This window comes from Salmo salar, chromosome ssa04, assembly GCF_905237065.1.
Source record: "Salmo salar chromosome ssa04, Ssal_v3.1, whole genome shotgun sequence".
Taxonomy (NCBI): Eukaryota; Metazoa; Chordata; class Actinopteri; order Salmoniformes; family Salmonidae; genus Salmo; species Salmo salar.
In genome coordinates this window covers 29,219,577-29,235,721 of record NC_059445.1, presented here as the reverse complement: position 1 = coordinate 29,235,721, position 16,145 = coordinate 29,219,577, and the positions used below count along the sequence as shown (strand labels likewise).

General features: G+C 42.1%; 1 protein-coding gene across 2 annotated transcripts in view; it reads right to left on the bottom strand.

Annotated features, from left to right (window-relative positions):
• acsl1a (acyl-CoA synthetase long chain family member 1a) overlaps nucleotides 1-16,145 on the bottom strand; it is a 51,326-nt gene that overhangs the window by 12,839 nt on the left and 22,342 nt on the right. The window contains exons 3-13 of one of the 2 annotated variants that reach the window (XM_014195507.2): nucleotides 13,095-13,209; nucleotides 10,716-10,780; nucleotides 10,288-10,389; nucleotides 7,648-7,747; nucleotides 6,750-6,925; nucleotides 6,477-6,509; nucleotides 6,227-6,278; nucleotides 4,613-4,686; nucleotides 4,029-4,106; nucleotides 3,194-3,328; nucleotides 2,495-2,629 (exon numbers count right to left, since the gene is read on the bottom strand). In XM_014195507.2, coding sequence (XP_014050982.1) covers nucleotides 2,495-2,629; nucleotides 3,194-3,328; nucleotides 4,029-4,106; nucleotides 4,613-4,686; nucleotides 6,227-6,278; nucleotides 6,477-6,509; nucleotides 6,750-6,925; nucleotides 7,648-7,747; nucleotides 10,288-10,389; nucleotides 10,716-10,780; nucleotides 13,095-13,209 — 1,065 coding nt within the window. Of the gene's footprint in view, nucleotides 1-2,494; nucleotides 2,630-3,193; nucleotides 3,329-3,906; nucleotides 3,985-4,028; nucleotides 4,107-4,612; nucleotides 4,687-6,226; nucleotides 6,279-6,476; nucleotides 6,510-6,749; nucleotides 6,926-7,647; nucleotides 7,748-10,287; nucleotides 10,390-10,715; nucleotides 10,781-13,094; nucleotides 13,210-16,145 lie in introns of both variants that reach the window. The other variant, NM_001173571.1, reaches the window with a different exon arrangement.

The following is a 16,145-nucleotide window of genomic DNA, read 5'->3' as shown; positions in this document are numbered from 1 at the left end:
ATTGGACTGATCATCATGAATGAATCAAGTCGACAATCTACTGGCGAATCCATCCATCCTTGTCATATGAAAATAATTTATCAATAAAGCAAATTGGTGCACATCGGCCATAAACATTATACAAAAAGTTGAAAATCACAAATTCAACAATGAGTGGTTTGGAAGGAATTAGTGGCTAACTGCAAGCATCTGCTAAGCAGTCACTAGCCTGCTATTCAGTGGAGTTGGTGTGTGGGCCAAGTCTGGGTTTGAGTCTTTTCCAAGCTTAAAGGGATAAACATTCAACATTGGCCATGCTGTCAATCCAGCATGACTTCTGCTGCATTCAAAACAACTGGAAACTTGGAAATTTCAGACTTCAGTGAGTTCAAGACAACCTTACCACTGCTACTACACCTGGCTTTGGGACTGCTGTTGGGACAGCTTTGTGTAGGCCCTAACAGTTTGTGGGCACTGTTTTTCACCATTATAGCGCAATTAATGTATTGTTTAGTGCTGTGTTTTGTAGCGGCTTTGCTGCCAAGCATTCCAACAACAAAAAAATTGTGGGGAGTCTTCCACCAAGATTTACATGCTAAAATCGTCACTGATCAAGAATATGGGCAAATAGTAATTACTAACAATGAAAGTGGTGGGAATGTTGTTCCCATGTCATGAAATTTCTACATTTAATATCAATACTGCATTTAAAAACAGACAGAAAAATGTATATAAAAACGTAACATGTAAAGTGTTGGTCCCATGTTTCATGAGTGGAGATAAAAGAACCCAGAAATGTTCCATACACACATTAAGCTTCTCTCGCTCAAGTTGTGTGCACATCCCTGTTAGTGGCTTATCAAGAAGCTGATTAAAACAGCATGATCATTACACAGGTCCACCTTGTGCTGAGGACAATAAAAGGCCACTAAAATATGCAGTTAAGGGTGCATGCAATTGGCATGCTGACTGCAGAAATGTCCAATTAATGTTAATTCTCTACCATAAGCCGCATCCAACCTTGTTTTAGAGGATTTGGCAGTACGTCAACCAAACTCGCGTGTAACCACACCAGCCCATCTGGCTTCTTCACCTGCGGGTTTGTCGGTCTATAATAAAGCCTTTTGTAGAGAAAAACAAATTCTGATTGGCTGGGCCTGGCTCCCCAGTGGGTGGGCCTATGCCTTATCAGGCCGAACCATGGCTGTGCCCTTGCCCACTCTTGTGAAATCCATAATTTAGGGCATAATATATATTTTTTCAATTGACTGATTTCTTTATCTGAACTGTAACTCAGTAAAATCAATGACATTTTTGCATCTATATTTTTGTTTAGTATAGTTTTACAGATTTCATGTCGAGCAATTATTTTTTGCAATGCGAATAATGGGTCGCGACAGACAACCTGGTTCAATATGGGTCCAGAGGCAAAACCAATTGAGAACCACTGCAATAGACACAACCTTAAGATAAAGTATTTTTTGATTTTGGGGTCTGTGTGGGGGTATTCAATCGGGGACGATGTTGGAAACAACATGTTATCCTCTGGATTGTACATTTTTCCCCCCAATCAAACATCCTCGGGATCGGTGTCCCTTCCACGGGATGGTTGAGCTAACATAGGCTAATGCCATTAGCCTGAGGTTGTAAGTAACAAGAACATTTCTCAGGACATAGGCATATCTGATATTGGCAGACAGAGTCAACTCTTGTTAATATAACTGCACGGTCCAATTTATAGTAGCTATTACAGTGAAAGAATACCATGCTATTGTTTGAGGAGTGCGCACAATTTTGAACATGAAAAGTTATTAATAAACAAATTAGGCACATTTGGGCAGGCTTGATACAACATTTTGAACAGAAGTGCAATGGATCAGTCTAAAACTTTCGACATACACTGATGCCATCCCATGGCCAAAATCTAAATTGCACCTGGGCTGGAATAATACATTATGGCCTCTCTTGCATTTCAAAGATGGTCCAATTTAGTTTTTTTAACCAGATCTAATGTGTTCCATTCTCCTACATTCCTTTCACATTTCCATAAACTACAAAGCGTTTCCTTTCAAATGGTACCAAGAATATGCATATCCTTGCTTCAGGGCCTGAGCTACAGGCAGTTAGATTTGGGTATGTCATTTCAGGCGAAAATTGAAAAAAAAAGGGGCTAATCCTTTTAAGGGTTACATTATAATGCTTCATACAAATTTGCCATGATGAAAAATGCTAATGTGTGGCACTTTCTTACCACCAATTGTTTTTACCATTAACCCTCGTCTTTACGATACCCACAATCCTAAAAAAATTGTTTTGTTTTTTTATTTAACAGATTTTTACCTTGTCAGCTCGGGGATTCGATCCAGCAACTTTTCGGCTACTGGCCCAACACTCTAACCACTAGGCTACCTGCCGTCCTTAACCCTCACCCAGAACCCGAAACCTAAACTTAGCTCATATAAAGTTACAACATTGTCCTTTCTAGCACGATCATCAGGTGCCTATCCATGGGTACCTGGACTTTTTGGAAGATGAGCTTGTCCCACAAGCTGTCCTTCCTGACTACGCCATTCATCATCTCTGCATGCTTCCTCCTGGAGGCGAAAACCAGCAGCCATCTTTTCAGTGGCGTGTTGGCCTGTCCGAAGATCTTTGAAGGAGAGATGAAAAATAATCGTATTTATTTGTCTTGCAAAGGATATTGGTCTTATGCCCAGCTCCCAACCTTGTGCCTTCATCAAGGGCAAAACTGGAGTGGATGGATAGCAACAATCTGGAAAGCAGCAGCCCATTGGTTGACAGTTCAGTTCGCTCTGTTATAGCCCAGCCCAGGATTTGAACCAGTGCCTGTCCAGCTACTGGTCCACCTGTCTGACCTCTGGGCTACCTACCACCCATTCTCCAAAGAAGAGAGAGTATTCAACAACATATCAAACCCCAAAGCAATCTAGGCCATGGAGCTATTTTAAACCTTTGTGGTCGAATTCAGTCCAACCCACCTCTGCAATGTTTATGAAGCGTCTTGGTTTCCATACCATTGCCCACACCCACCCATGCTTTAAATAAGGTTTTGATACACATGTACAACTATTCCAAGACATTTTTGTATTCATCTTTTATGCATGTCCCATTAAAATAAATCCAGCTACTGGTACTAAATGATATGGTCATATTATAGTCATAAACATCCCTCAGGGTCTACAGTGCATCTGACCTTGTCAAACATGCGGTTGAGCAGACGGGGGACGACAGGGAAGACTGTTGGCTGAAGGGTCTTCAGGTCGTCCATCAGGAGCCGAATGTCCCCCTGAAAGTAGCCAATCCGTGCACCGTGCACCAGGATCACTCCCTGGAGAAGGGTGGAGGTGTGAGAAGGAGGCAGACGAAAAAGGAAGTGTCCGTTAACTGTCAAGTACACGTGTCAAATATGTTCCAATATATTTTAGGTGTTTTAGCTTTGAGTTTGCACTTTTGTGACTATTCTATTGGTTCCATGGTAGCGGGCAAACTAAATCAAGCTAAGTTCAATTATTTGACATTAAGTGTATTAAAAAAAAGGCAATTTGCGATTGCTACATCCATTCTGGGCCTTTTAAATTAATTCTATTCATCTATACACAGACAATGATTCTTGAAGAATGTGCCTGATAAACTTAGTCCAACTGTCATACCCCATCAGAATCCAAAATAAGCTGCAGTTTATAAAATGCTGTCATAATGCTGTGCTGATAAATATTTACAATACATGTTTAACTTTTTGGTTTATAAACAAAGAAAATGTAAACAAACACTATATAGCCACAAAACAAGGTTAAAACTCTAATTTTGATATCATGGATGGTCAATCCTTGCAGTCTCAGTTTTAACAAGGGTGAATTGAAACGAGGGGTTCCTGCTTCTCGTCATTCTATCAGTTTCAGTACGTACCTCCACTACCCTCTCAAACATGTGTGCTAGAGGTAGGTAGGACATGTGAATGTCATGGAGGTTCAGCATGCAGTGCACCTGCGGAAGACACACACACCCACCCGCGTCAGGCATTGCATTACCTCAAAAACCCTCTCAAACATGTGGGCCAATGGCAGGAAGGAGATGAGCACATCCTTAGTGCTGGGCTTGAGTATGCTCTGAGTAGACACAGAGCGGAAAAAGATATGGAAGGGAAAAAAGGGAACGGATAGGAGAGGACAGACAGGAAAGTCAAAGTCAACATGAAGATTGAGGAACAAGAGCGAGAAAAAAATAACTGACTGGATTTTAAAGGGCATTTAGCAGGGGGGTGGGTAAGGAAGTGCAAAGGCGGCTTGGAAAATAGCAGCTTTCCACACATTGTGGAATACAACAGTAAATATTAACATGACACTAAGCATAATAAGTGCCCATTTTGTTTTACTTGCCCATCTAAGCAGAGGCAAATGTTAAGATAAAAATTGCTGTTTTTAAGCCAGGTTTGTTATTGCAAATAAGAACTTGTTTCCTATTGTTACCAGGTTGAATAAATTCTACTTACTGTTATAAGAAAGCACTTCTGATAGTTTCACAATACCTATATTTCTTTTGATATTCACAATGTTTACAATTCCTTTGATAAGCCATTCAAGGAACAAATTCATCAAAAAGGTGGTTAGTTTACCTCTGTTATCTTGATGAAAGCAGCACAATTGGCGATAACATTGCCATGTGTAAGCATTCCACCCTTTGGGTTTCCTGGGAGTAAAAGAAAACAAGTGACCATTTATTAAATCTTGAAGGTTAGATGCTTCACGTTTCCAGTACACAATATCACTAATAAAAAGAGTCAGTAATTCATGTGTGTGGGAGAGTCTCCATTCATGGAAACAATGGATTAGTACCATTTTTCATAAACTGGATCATTCTTGTCACGAGGGTCCAAGTGTAACACACATCCTCCTGATCATGCATGTACACAGTATGTCAGTGAGTGTTACTTCAAACTTGACTATCATACTTTTTGTATTACATTATACATGTCAGTGTACTGGCCTATTTTTCTACTGTGTTGCTTTTGAAATAAGACTGTTCATACTTTTAAAAATGTCTACTCTCCCTACTTTGAATCCCTGACTATGAAAAGCCTGACAGTCTTGAAGTGTTTGAACCCTCTATAGCCATTATGGATATTCTCTGACCCTGCTGGTCCCCTATCTTGGTAAAACACATCTGGCCTTAAATGGTACTCTTAAAATCTCTACCCGGTACAGCGAGAAGAGGACTGGTCACCCCTCTAGGTTTCTTCCTGTTCCTGCCTTCTAATGAGTTTTACCTGGCCACAGTACTTCTACCTCTGCATTGCTTATTCTATCTCAAATCAATTCATATTTTATTTGTCACATGCGCTGATGCAACAGGTGTAGACCTTACCGTGAAATGCTTACTTACAAGCCCTTAACCAACAATGCAGTTCAAGAAATAGAATTAAGAAAATATTTACTAAATCAAATAAAAAGTAATAACGAGGCTATATACAGGGGGTACCGGTAACGAGTCAATGGGCAGGGGTACAGGTTAACCGAGGTAATTTGCAGTGGTGTAAAGTACTTAAGTATCTGTACTTTACTATTTATATTTTTGACAACTTTTACTTCACTACATTCCTAAACAAAATGATGATGTACTTTTTACTCCGTACATTTTCCCTGACACCCAAAAGCACTTGTTACATTTTGAATGCTTAGCAGGACAGGAAAATGGTCCAATTCACAATCTTATCATTTATTTGTAAATTATGTCTAAGCGTTGGAGCGTGCCCCTGGCTATCTGTAAGTAATTTAAAACAAAAACATGGTTTTGTCTGGTTTGCTTAATATAAGGAATTGGAAATTATTAATACTTAAAATATATTTGATCAATTACATGTATTTTTGATACTTAAGTATATTGAAAACCAAATACTTTGACTCAAATAGGATTGGGTAATTTTTTCCACCACTGGTAATTTGTACATGTAGGTAGGGGTAAAGTGGTGACTATGCATAGATAATAAACAGTGAGTAGCAGCAGTGTAAAACAAGGGGGGGGGGGGTGTCAATGCAAATAGTCCGGGTGGCCATTTAATTCATTGTTCAGCACTCTTATGCCTTGGGGGTAGAAGCTGTAAAGCAATTTGTGACAACTACCGATGTAAAAAAAATAGCTTTATAAAATACATTTCATTGTTTTAAATGTGGGATATGCAAATTCTGAAATACAGAGTAATGACATGAAAGCTGAATTAATGCACACACACCTGTGGTTCCACTAGTGAAGCAGATGAGTGCCAGGTCCTCTGGTGTTGGGGGCTATAGCAGACCACAAAGAGATTTAAGAGCGAACTAGTAGCACGTTATTTTAACAGTACAGACATACCAGATAGTCACAAACAAATAACACAGTAAGGACAGAGTAATAACCTACTAATATTATTTGTTTCTTTGGGATTCATTAAAATCACCACTGTTTGAATGAACCGCAATATGGATTTGTACAGTCCTACTCACCAATGGCTGGTGGTAGTGGGCTTTGCCAACAGCCTGAGGGTGACAAAGAAACCGTAAAGAAAACATTAAACACACTTCAGTTACATTTTTCCCGCATTGAAACATTAGCTTACTAACATAAGAAAATATAGCTGGGATATGCATAACCAAACAAAACTGGAGAACAGATCAAAATGAGGACCCTGCTCGAACAAGCTGGTTCTCAATGAGCCTCTGGATAAGAGCCTTTGCAAAACGTGAATACTGTGAACATAGAAGTACATTACATTTTACCTCCACATCCTTCAGGCTAAGGATCTCGATGCCGCTCTGCTGCCCGCGGTCCACCAGCTCCTCGTCGAAGGCCTCCATGAGCACGATGGTCTTCAATGTGTGCTCCTTACCCCTCACGCAGTCCAGGATGAGCCGCGCTTTGTCAGCCAAGTCGCAGATCACTGTAGAGACGGCGGCTAAAAACATGGGATGGCACTGGGTTATTTTTTGTCAGCTTATTTTTTTATGTTCCGTGATGGTAGTAAGGGTGTGAGGTATAGTCCTGTCTATTGTCCTGAGAAATTAATTTAGTTACACATTAATTGAATGTTCTTGTATAATGCCTACAACAGTGACATAACCATGACTTGTCATCTAATGACAGTTTATGCAGATTACATCTTTTACGTTTTCAGTGTTAGTGAGATTTCAGTGCATCATAATGCTTCATAACAAGTTTATGACAAACTAAAGTAATATTTGAAAGAATAACTTCTATATCATAAACAAATATTTGAGGGCCGCCGTGTCTGCTGGTTGATATTAGTTTATTCTACAGCTGGTGAGGAAGCCAAGACCGACATGTTTAACAGTGTGGAATGTAGCTACTGTAGCCCCTTAACACATGTAGATCTGGAAGGATTCAATAGGTGTAAGAACTATGTAATAGCCCCACCTTGCTTTTTGAATTGGAACTTCTACCATATTACTTGAATCTAACCCATTCAGCTCTAAATAACTGCCGTCATATAGAATATTGTGTGTGTGGTATTCATGAGTAAAATTGCCATAGACTAAGGGGCTTTTCCTGTTCTAGCAATTCTATTTCTAAAGAAAAGTCTAGGGGTCGATTTTGGATATCAGGCCGCACTTTTGTGACCTTGTTCCAAATGGCGTTTCTGGTTTCCCTGCGACATACCTTGGTTGATGATGTATTCAATGGCCTCGACGCCTAGCGTGTCATACAGTGGTACACACACCAGGGAGTATGTGTAACAGGCCAGCTCTGAAATGGTCCACTGTAGGAGAGGACATGGATAACATCAGTACAGGGGTAAGATTTTATCAAGGTTTGACGCCGGGTCCGAAATCATTCTTGCAAAAAGTATATACTGAAATCAGCAAAAAAAGAAACTTCCCACAGTCAACATTTATTTTCAGCAAACTTAACATGTCTAAGTATTTGTATGAACATAAGATTCAACAGACAAACTAAACAACTGCCACAGACATGTGACTAACAGAAATTGAATAATGTGTCCCTGAATAAAGGGGGGGGGTCAAAATCAAAAGTAACAGTCAATGCAGCAGGTGGCAACACCAGATACAAAGTACTGCAGTGCATCTCCTCCTCATGGACTGCAACAGATTTGCCAGTTCTTACTGTGAGATGTTACCCCACTCTTCCACCAAGGCACCTGCAAGTTCCCAGACATTTCTGGGGGGGGAATGACCCTAGCCCTTACCCTCCGATTCAACAGGTCCCAGACGTGCTCAATGGGATTGAGATCCGGGCTCTTCGCTGGTCATGGCAGAACACAGACATTCCTGTCTTGCGGGAAATCAGCCATACTGCTCGTTCTGTGCGTGGTGGCATTGTCATGCTGGAAGGTCATATCAGGATGAGCCTGCATGAAGGGTACCACATGAGGGAGGAGGTCTTCCCTGTAACGCACAGCATTTAGATTACCTGCAATGACAACAAGCACAGTCCGACGATGCTGTGAAACACTGCCCCAGACCATGACGGACCCTCCACCTCGATCCCGCTCCAGAGTACAGGCCTCGGTGTAACGCTCATTCCTTCGACGGTGGGTTTGTGCCCATAGGCGACGTTGTTGCCGGTGATGTCTGGTGAGGATCTGCCTTACAACAGGCTTACAAGCCCTCAGTCCAGCCTATTGCAGACAGTCTGAGCACTGATGGAGGGATTGTGTGTTCCTGGTGTAACTCGGGCAGTTGTTGCCATCCTGTACCTGTCCCGCAGGTGTGATGTTCTGATGTACCGATCCTGTGCAGGTGTTGCTACATGTGGACTGTCACTGCAAGGACGATCAGCTGTCCGTCCTGTCTGTTTGTTCAATGAACCATAAACAATTAATGAACATGTACCTGTGGAACGGTCGTTAAGACACTAACAGCCAGATAGGCAATTAAGGTCACATTTATGAAAACTTAGGACACTAAAGATGCCTTTCTACTGACTGAAAAATACCAAAAGAAATATGCCCAGGGTCCCTGCTCATCCTCGTGAATGTGCCTTAGGCATGCTGCAAGGAGGCATGAGGACTGCAGATGTGGCCAGGGCAATAAATTGCAATGTCCGTACTGTGAAACGCCTAAGACAGCGCTACAGGGAGACAGGATGGACAGCTGATCATCCTCGCAGTGGCAGACCACACGTAGTAACACCTGCACAGGATCGGTATATCCGAACATCACACCTGCGGGACAGGTACTAATTAGCAAAAACAACTGCCAGAGTTACACCAGGAACACACAATCCCTCCATCAGTGCTCAGACTGTCCACAATAGGATGAGAGAGGCTGGACTGAGGGCTTGTAGGCCTGTTGTAAGGCAGGTCCTCACCAGACAATCACCGGCAACAATGTTGCCTATGGGCACAAACCCACCGTCGCTGGACCAGACAGGACTGGCAAAAAGTGCTCTTCACTGACGAGTCGCGGTTTTGTCTCAGGGGTGATGGTCGGATTCGCGTTTATCGTTGAAGGAATGAGCGTTACACCGAGGCCTGTACTCTGGAGCGGGATCGATTTGGAGGTGGAGGGTCCGTCATGGTCTGGGGTGGTTTCACAGCATCATCGGACTGAGCTTTTTGTCATTGCAGGCAATCTCAACGCTGTGCATTACAGGGAAGACATCCTCCTCTCTCATGTGGTACCCTTCATACAGGCTCATCCTGACATGACCCTCCAGCATGACAATGCCACCAGCCATACTGCTCGTTCTGTGCGTGATTTCCTGCAAGACAGGAATGTCAGTGTTCTGCCATGGCCAGCGAAGAGCCCGTTCTCAATCCCATTGAGCATGTCTGGGACCTGTTGGATCGGAGGGTGAGGGCTACGGCCATTCCCCCCAAGAAATGTCCGGGAACTTGCAGGTGCCTTGGTGGAAGAGTGGGGTAAAATCTCACAGCAAGAACTGGCAAATCTGGTGCAGTCCATGAGGAGATGCACTGCAGTACTTAATGCAGCTGGTGGCCACACCAGATACTGATTGTCACTTTTGATTTTGACCCCCCCTTAGTTCAGGGACACATTATTCAATTTCTGTTAGTTGTCTGTGGAACTTGTTCAGTTTATGTCTCAGTTGTTGAATCTTGTTATGTTCATACAAATACTTACACATGTTAAGTTTGCTGAAAATAAACGAAGTTGACAGTGAGGACTTTTCTTATTTTGCTGAGTTTATTTACAACGCAAGCACAGGTATTCAGACTTAGCCAGTGAATATGTAAAAGGGGATGTGCGCACAATTGAAAGCAAGAGTGTGCAAGAAAGAGGGAGAGAAAGAATTGTTGCTGCTCATTCCTCTTACCTCTGGCCTGTTCTGGGAAAAGATGCCGATATGCTTGTCTCCAGTCTGGGAGTGCCCCCTGTGAAGGAGAGCCGAGCCAATGCACTCGGCTTTGTCTGCAACCTTCACAAAACAAATAGGAAAGATGCTCTTACTTTTCCCCATTTGAACAATCATATGATCCATACCGGTTTGAGGGAATTCATTGTTATGAATTACAAAGATAAAAAAGTAAAACATCTATATAAAGATGGGCACTAGGCAAATCTCTCACTTGTTAATGGTGTGTGTATATATATATATATATATAACTGTTAAAACTGACTGAAGAACGAACTAATTAACCAAATAAGCTGTAAAATGTCTAAAGTCCGTTGCTCAAAGAGAAACCAACTGGAACTACTTTTTCCATCTCAAAAGAATTGACTAAAAATGGTAGTATAGCTCACCTCTCGGTATGACAGCCACTCGTAAGGCTGGTTCGGTTTTCTTGATCCTAGACAGGGCCCATCATCTGGAAAGTAAAAGACAGCGCCCTTGTGACGACAAACTCACTTCGGTTCTCTACATGCTTACTGATGGAAAACCATGGTCCTTATCCTGTTAGGGCTAGGGGGCAGTATTTGCACGGCTGGATAAAAAAATTTACCCGATTTAATCTGGTTACTAATCCTACCCAGTAACTAGAATATGCATATACTTATTATATATGGATAGAAAACACCCTAAAGTTTCTAAAACTGTTTGAATGGTGTCTGTGAGTATAACAGAACTCATTTGGCAGGCAAAACCCTGAGACATTTTCTGACAGGAAGTGGATACCTGATGTGTTGTATTACCTTTAAACCTATCCCATTGAAAAACACAGGGGCTGAGGAATATTTTGGCACTTCCTATTGCTTCCACTAGATGTCACCAGCCTTTACAAAGTGTTTTGAGTCTTCTGGAGGGAGATCTGACCGAACAAGAGCCATGGAACGATGATGGCCCATTAGACACCTGGCGCGCGAGTTCATGTTGGGTACCCTCGTTCCAATACGTTATAAAAGAGAATGCATTCGTCCACCTTGAATATTATTCATGTTCTGGTTAAAAAGGCCCTAATGATTTATGCTATACAACGTTTGACATGTTTGAACGAACGTAAATATATTTTTTCCCCTCGTTCATGAAGTGAAGTCCGGCGGGCTTAGATCATGTGCTAACAAGACGGAGATTTTTGGACATAAATGATGAGCTTTTTTGAACAAAACTACATTTGTTATGGACCTGTGATACCTGGAAGTGACATCTGATGAAGAGAATCAAAGGTAATGGATTATTTACATAGTATTTTCGATTTTAGATCTCCCCAACATGACGGCTAGTCTGTATCGCAACGCGTATTTTTCTGGGCGCAGTGCTCAGATTATTGCAAAGTGTGATTTCCCAGTAAGGTTATTTTTAAATCTGGCAAGTTGATTGCGTTCAAGAGATGTAAATCTATAATTCTTTAAATGACAATATAATATTTTACCAATGTTTTCTAATTTTAATTATTTAATTTGTGGTGCTGACTTGACTGCCGGTTATTGGAGGGAAACGATTTCCTCAACATCAATGCCATAGTAAAACACTGTTTTTGGATATAAATATGAACTTGATAGAACTAAAAATGCATGCATTGTCTAACATAATGTCCTAGGAGTGTCATCTGATGGAGATTGTAAAAGGTTAGTGCATCATTTTAGCTGGTTTTATGGTTTTGGTGACCCTGTCTTTGAATTGACAAAACATTACACACAACTCTTGTAAATGTACTGTCCTAACATACTCTAAATTTATGCTTTCGCCGTAAAACCTTTTTGAAATCGTAAAAAGTGGTTAGATTAAGGAGATGTTTATCTTTCAAAGGGTGTAAAATAGTTGTATGTTTGAAAAATTTGAATTTTGACATTTATTTGGATTCAAATTTGCCGCTCTTGAAATGCACCTGCTGTTGATGGAGTGCACCACGGGTGGGACGCTTGCGTCCCACCTAGCCCATAGAGGTTAAACAATATTCTTCTCACAACTTAATTCAAAAGTTGTAGAATTTTGTTTGCATTGCTAAATATTACTCCAGTGTTGGCCCTCGGAACATAATAATTTTGCTGCACCTGCAAATCTGTGTACGCGACCAATACAAGTTGATTTTATGATAAGCCACAAGTCAGTTAGAACCAGACCAGGGTTAAAGTACTACGAGCAAATCCTTCCATCTGGCGCTCCAGGCAGACAAAAGATAAGGCTAAAAGTATTTGAAAGATTTCAAGTAGTATTTGAACCTAGGTCTGGTTACAACCATAGTTCGGCAGGATTGTACCAATCTTGCAGAGAATAATGCACACATCCCAATAGTGTGCTGCTGAAAATAATAGCATAATGCAGACAGTTTTAGTAGAACAACTTTAATGAAAAAGTTGTAAGAAAGCCTGAAACTACCTCTAGGAATTTAGGGTATGATAACAACTGTATAATATGGCATGTGGTGATTTCAATTGAATTAGGCACATTACCATCATCAAATCATTGTGTTGTGGTTTACCTTGCCATGTTGTTGCAATATATACACAGACTATTTTCATCAGCGTAACACACATCTCCCTCAACTGTATATTATTCAAATGAACTATCAAAATACTGATTTACTAATAAGATTGCTTACTATTAAGACTATGACTTGTCTGTTGCTGCATGCCTGTTGTCCTTTGAGTCTACACCTCAACTAAATAAAGAAAATAAAAATATACCCCCCCCCCTCAAAAAAAAAAAAAAAAAAAGAACCGTGTTTGTTGACGAGTACTCACTGGACACACGCATGCCTCGGAGGAATACTTCGTACATGGTCCGCGCGTCACTGTAGTAGTGCGTCATGTGCTCATCGTCGTTATTCAGAATGGACCGCCTGACGTAACCGTCACCCTGTTAGGAGAGAGACATAGTTAAGTTGGGTCCTAAAAACATTTTGAAATGCAAAATCGCAAAAATATATTTTGCTACAGTGTGCCCTACTAAACAGGACCCAGGTGTGCCACTGAAATAACTGATCCACTTAGAACTGGGGTGGACAGGACAGTCTTACCCTGTGAGGGCTGGTGTGTGTGCAGAATTCTGTTCTAGCCAAGCAGCAACACACCTAATTCAAATAACCAAATTCTTAATTGAAGATTATGGTTAGGTGATTAGTAGAATAGTGACTGCTTGGCTGGAACAAAGGCATGCGTCCACACCAGTCCTTGCAGGGGGAAGATTCAATGCCCATCACTCAATTAGAGCAGTTTTATTCCATCTTGGTCCTGGGGCCCACAGGATGTGCCGGCTTTTGTTCAACACCGTATGAACACAGCTGATTCAATGAATCAAGGGCTGGATCGATTGAAATGAAAGTGTTACTGCTGGGCAGAAAGAAAATGCTTACTTACTGTGTGCATCCCCAAAACCATGGTTATAAAGTAAAAAAAAAAAAGGTTATTCTGAAAAAAAATAATAAGGCAAGAAATATTTTTACCAAGATTTTGAAGACACATTTCATAATTCCACACTTAACCTCCTGCATTCAAACCAACCATGAACAAATGTCTCATCCCATAACTAAAATAGAGAGTAAATGGTGTCATGCTCTCCGTGTAACCCGCGTGTTAAAATGTTGCAAGTGGCCTAGCTGCTACACTCAGGAATCGCTTTTATGTAGCTTGCTGAAATAAGCCAAACATCCAAAGGCACTCCCCAGATCCTATTTCGGTCACAATGAGACAATTCAGGCTGACTTGACAGACAGACACACAGAAACTTGATCATCGTGGTTGTGTGTCACATTTATAATGGCAGTTCGGTCACACACACAACCTTTCTTACGGATAAGTAAAAAGTATTCTATGGAGCAAGAGAATCAGCACAGCTTTCAGGTTATTTACTTGGCTACAGCTTTAGCATTAGCATGGTTTAGTGCAAAACAGGCATGTTAGGACCCATGTGAGCATGTTCCAAATAGCATGGGTTCACATTTTATTAGTCATATGTATGGGAAACGCATGTTATACATCGAACGAAATGCTTACTTGCAGGTTCAGTCAACAATAACAAAACATAAGACTATGAACAGAAAGTCTAATACAGGAAGGCACAATTTAGTCCAATATTTACACGGGTATTGGAGAAGGATGGGGCAAGTATATAAATTGAGCAGTATAAATAGAGCCTGGTAGCAGTAGTGGTGATCTGAGAGTGTGGCATGAATATAAACTGCATGAATGGAGCACACAAAACATTAAGAACACCTGCTCTTTCCATGACAGACTGACCAGGTGAACGCTATGATCCCTTACATACATTAAATCCACTTCAAATCAATATATATGAAGGGGAGGAGGCAGGTTAAAGAAGGATTTTTAAGCCTTGAGACAACAGAGACACGGATTGTGCATGTGTGCCATTTAAAGGTTGAATTGCCAGGACAAAATATTTAAGTGCCTTTGAACAGGGTATGGTAGGTGCCAGGCGTATCAATGTATCAAGAACTGCAACGCTACTGGGTTTTTCCACACTCAACAGTTTCCCGTGTGTATCAAGAATGGTCCGCCACCCAAAGGACATCCAGCCAACTTGAGACAACTGTGGGAAGCATTGGAGTCAAAATGGGCCAGCATCCCTGTGGAACGCTTTCCACACCTTGTAGAGTCCCTGCCCCAACGAACTGAGGCTGTTCTGAGGGCAAAAGGGGTGGGGGGACTCGTGTGTGTGTGTGTGTGTGTGTGTGTGTGTGTATGTGATAAGTTGCATATAATCAGAGCAGATGGTCAGTCCAGTTCAAGTGTTCAGTCTGATGGCTTGTAGAGCTTCTGAGCCTGTTGGGACGAGACCTCATGCTCCGATACAGTCTACCCGACAGTAAGGGAGAGAACAGCTTGTGGCTGGGGTTGTGGGGTCCTTGATGTGAGTTCCTTCCTCATGCACCGTTTTGAGTAGATGTCCTGGATGAGTGGGAGCACGGTCCCAGTGATGGACGCTGTTGGGCCCTCTCGCATAGAGTGATGGTGCTATTGGTCCATGGCAAGTTCTCGGTGATGTGGACGCCGAGGAACTTAAAAACATGACTACTGCAGTCCCGTTGATGTGGATTGGGGCATGTTTCCTCTTCTGCTTCCTGAAGTCAAGAATCAACTCCTTTGTTTTGCTGACGCTGAGGGAGAGGTTGGTGTCATGACACCACAATGCCAGCTCACCTCCTCCCTATAGGCTGATTTGTTGTTGTTGGTTCAGGCCTACAACCATGGTGTCATCAGCAAACTTGATGGAATTGGTGTCGTGCAAACCCACGCAGTTGTGGGTGAACAGCAGAGGACTGAGAACACACCACTGGTGGGCCGCTGCTTCAAGAGTCAGTGTGAAGGAGGTATTGTTGCCGATCCTCATAGCTTGTGGTCTGCCTGCCGGTCAGGAAGTCCAGGATCCAGTTGCAGAGGGTGGTGTCCAGGCGACTCAGGGTTCTGAGCTTGGTGGGAACAATAGTGTTGAATGCTGAACTGTAGTCACATAGGAGTTAATCTTGTCCAGATGTGTTATGGTCGTGTAAATAGCGATGGAAAAGGCATCTTCTGTGGATCTGTTGGAGCGGTAGGCAAATTGGAGTGTGCCTGGCATTCTGGCCTTGATGTGGGCCCTGACAAGCCTCTCGAAGCACTTCATGACGACCGATGGTGAGTGCAACGGGGCGAGAGTCTTGGGCATGTCACCTTGTTTTTCCTTTGGGCACCGGGACAATGGTGGCCTCCTTAAAAGTTGGTGGGCACTACAGCCTGGGACAGGGACAGGTTGAAGATGTCCGAGAAGACGCCCACCAGCCGGTCAGCACACACTGG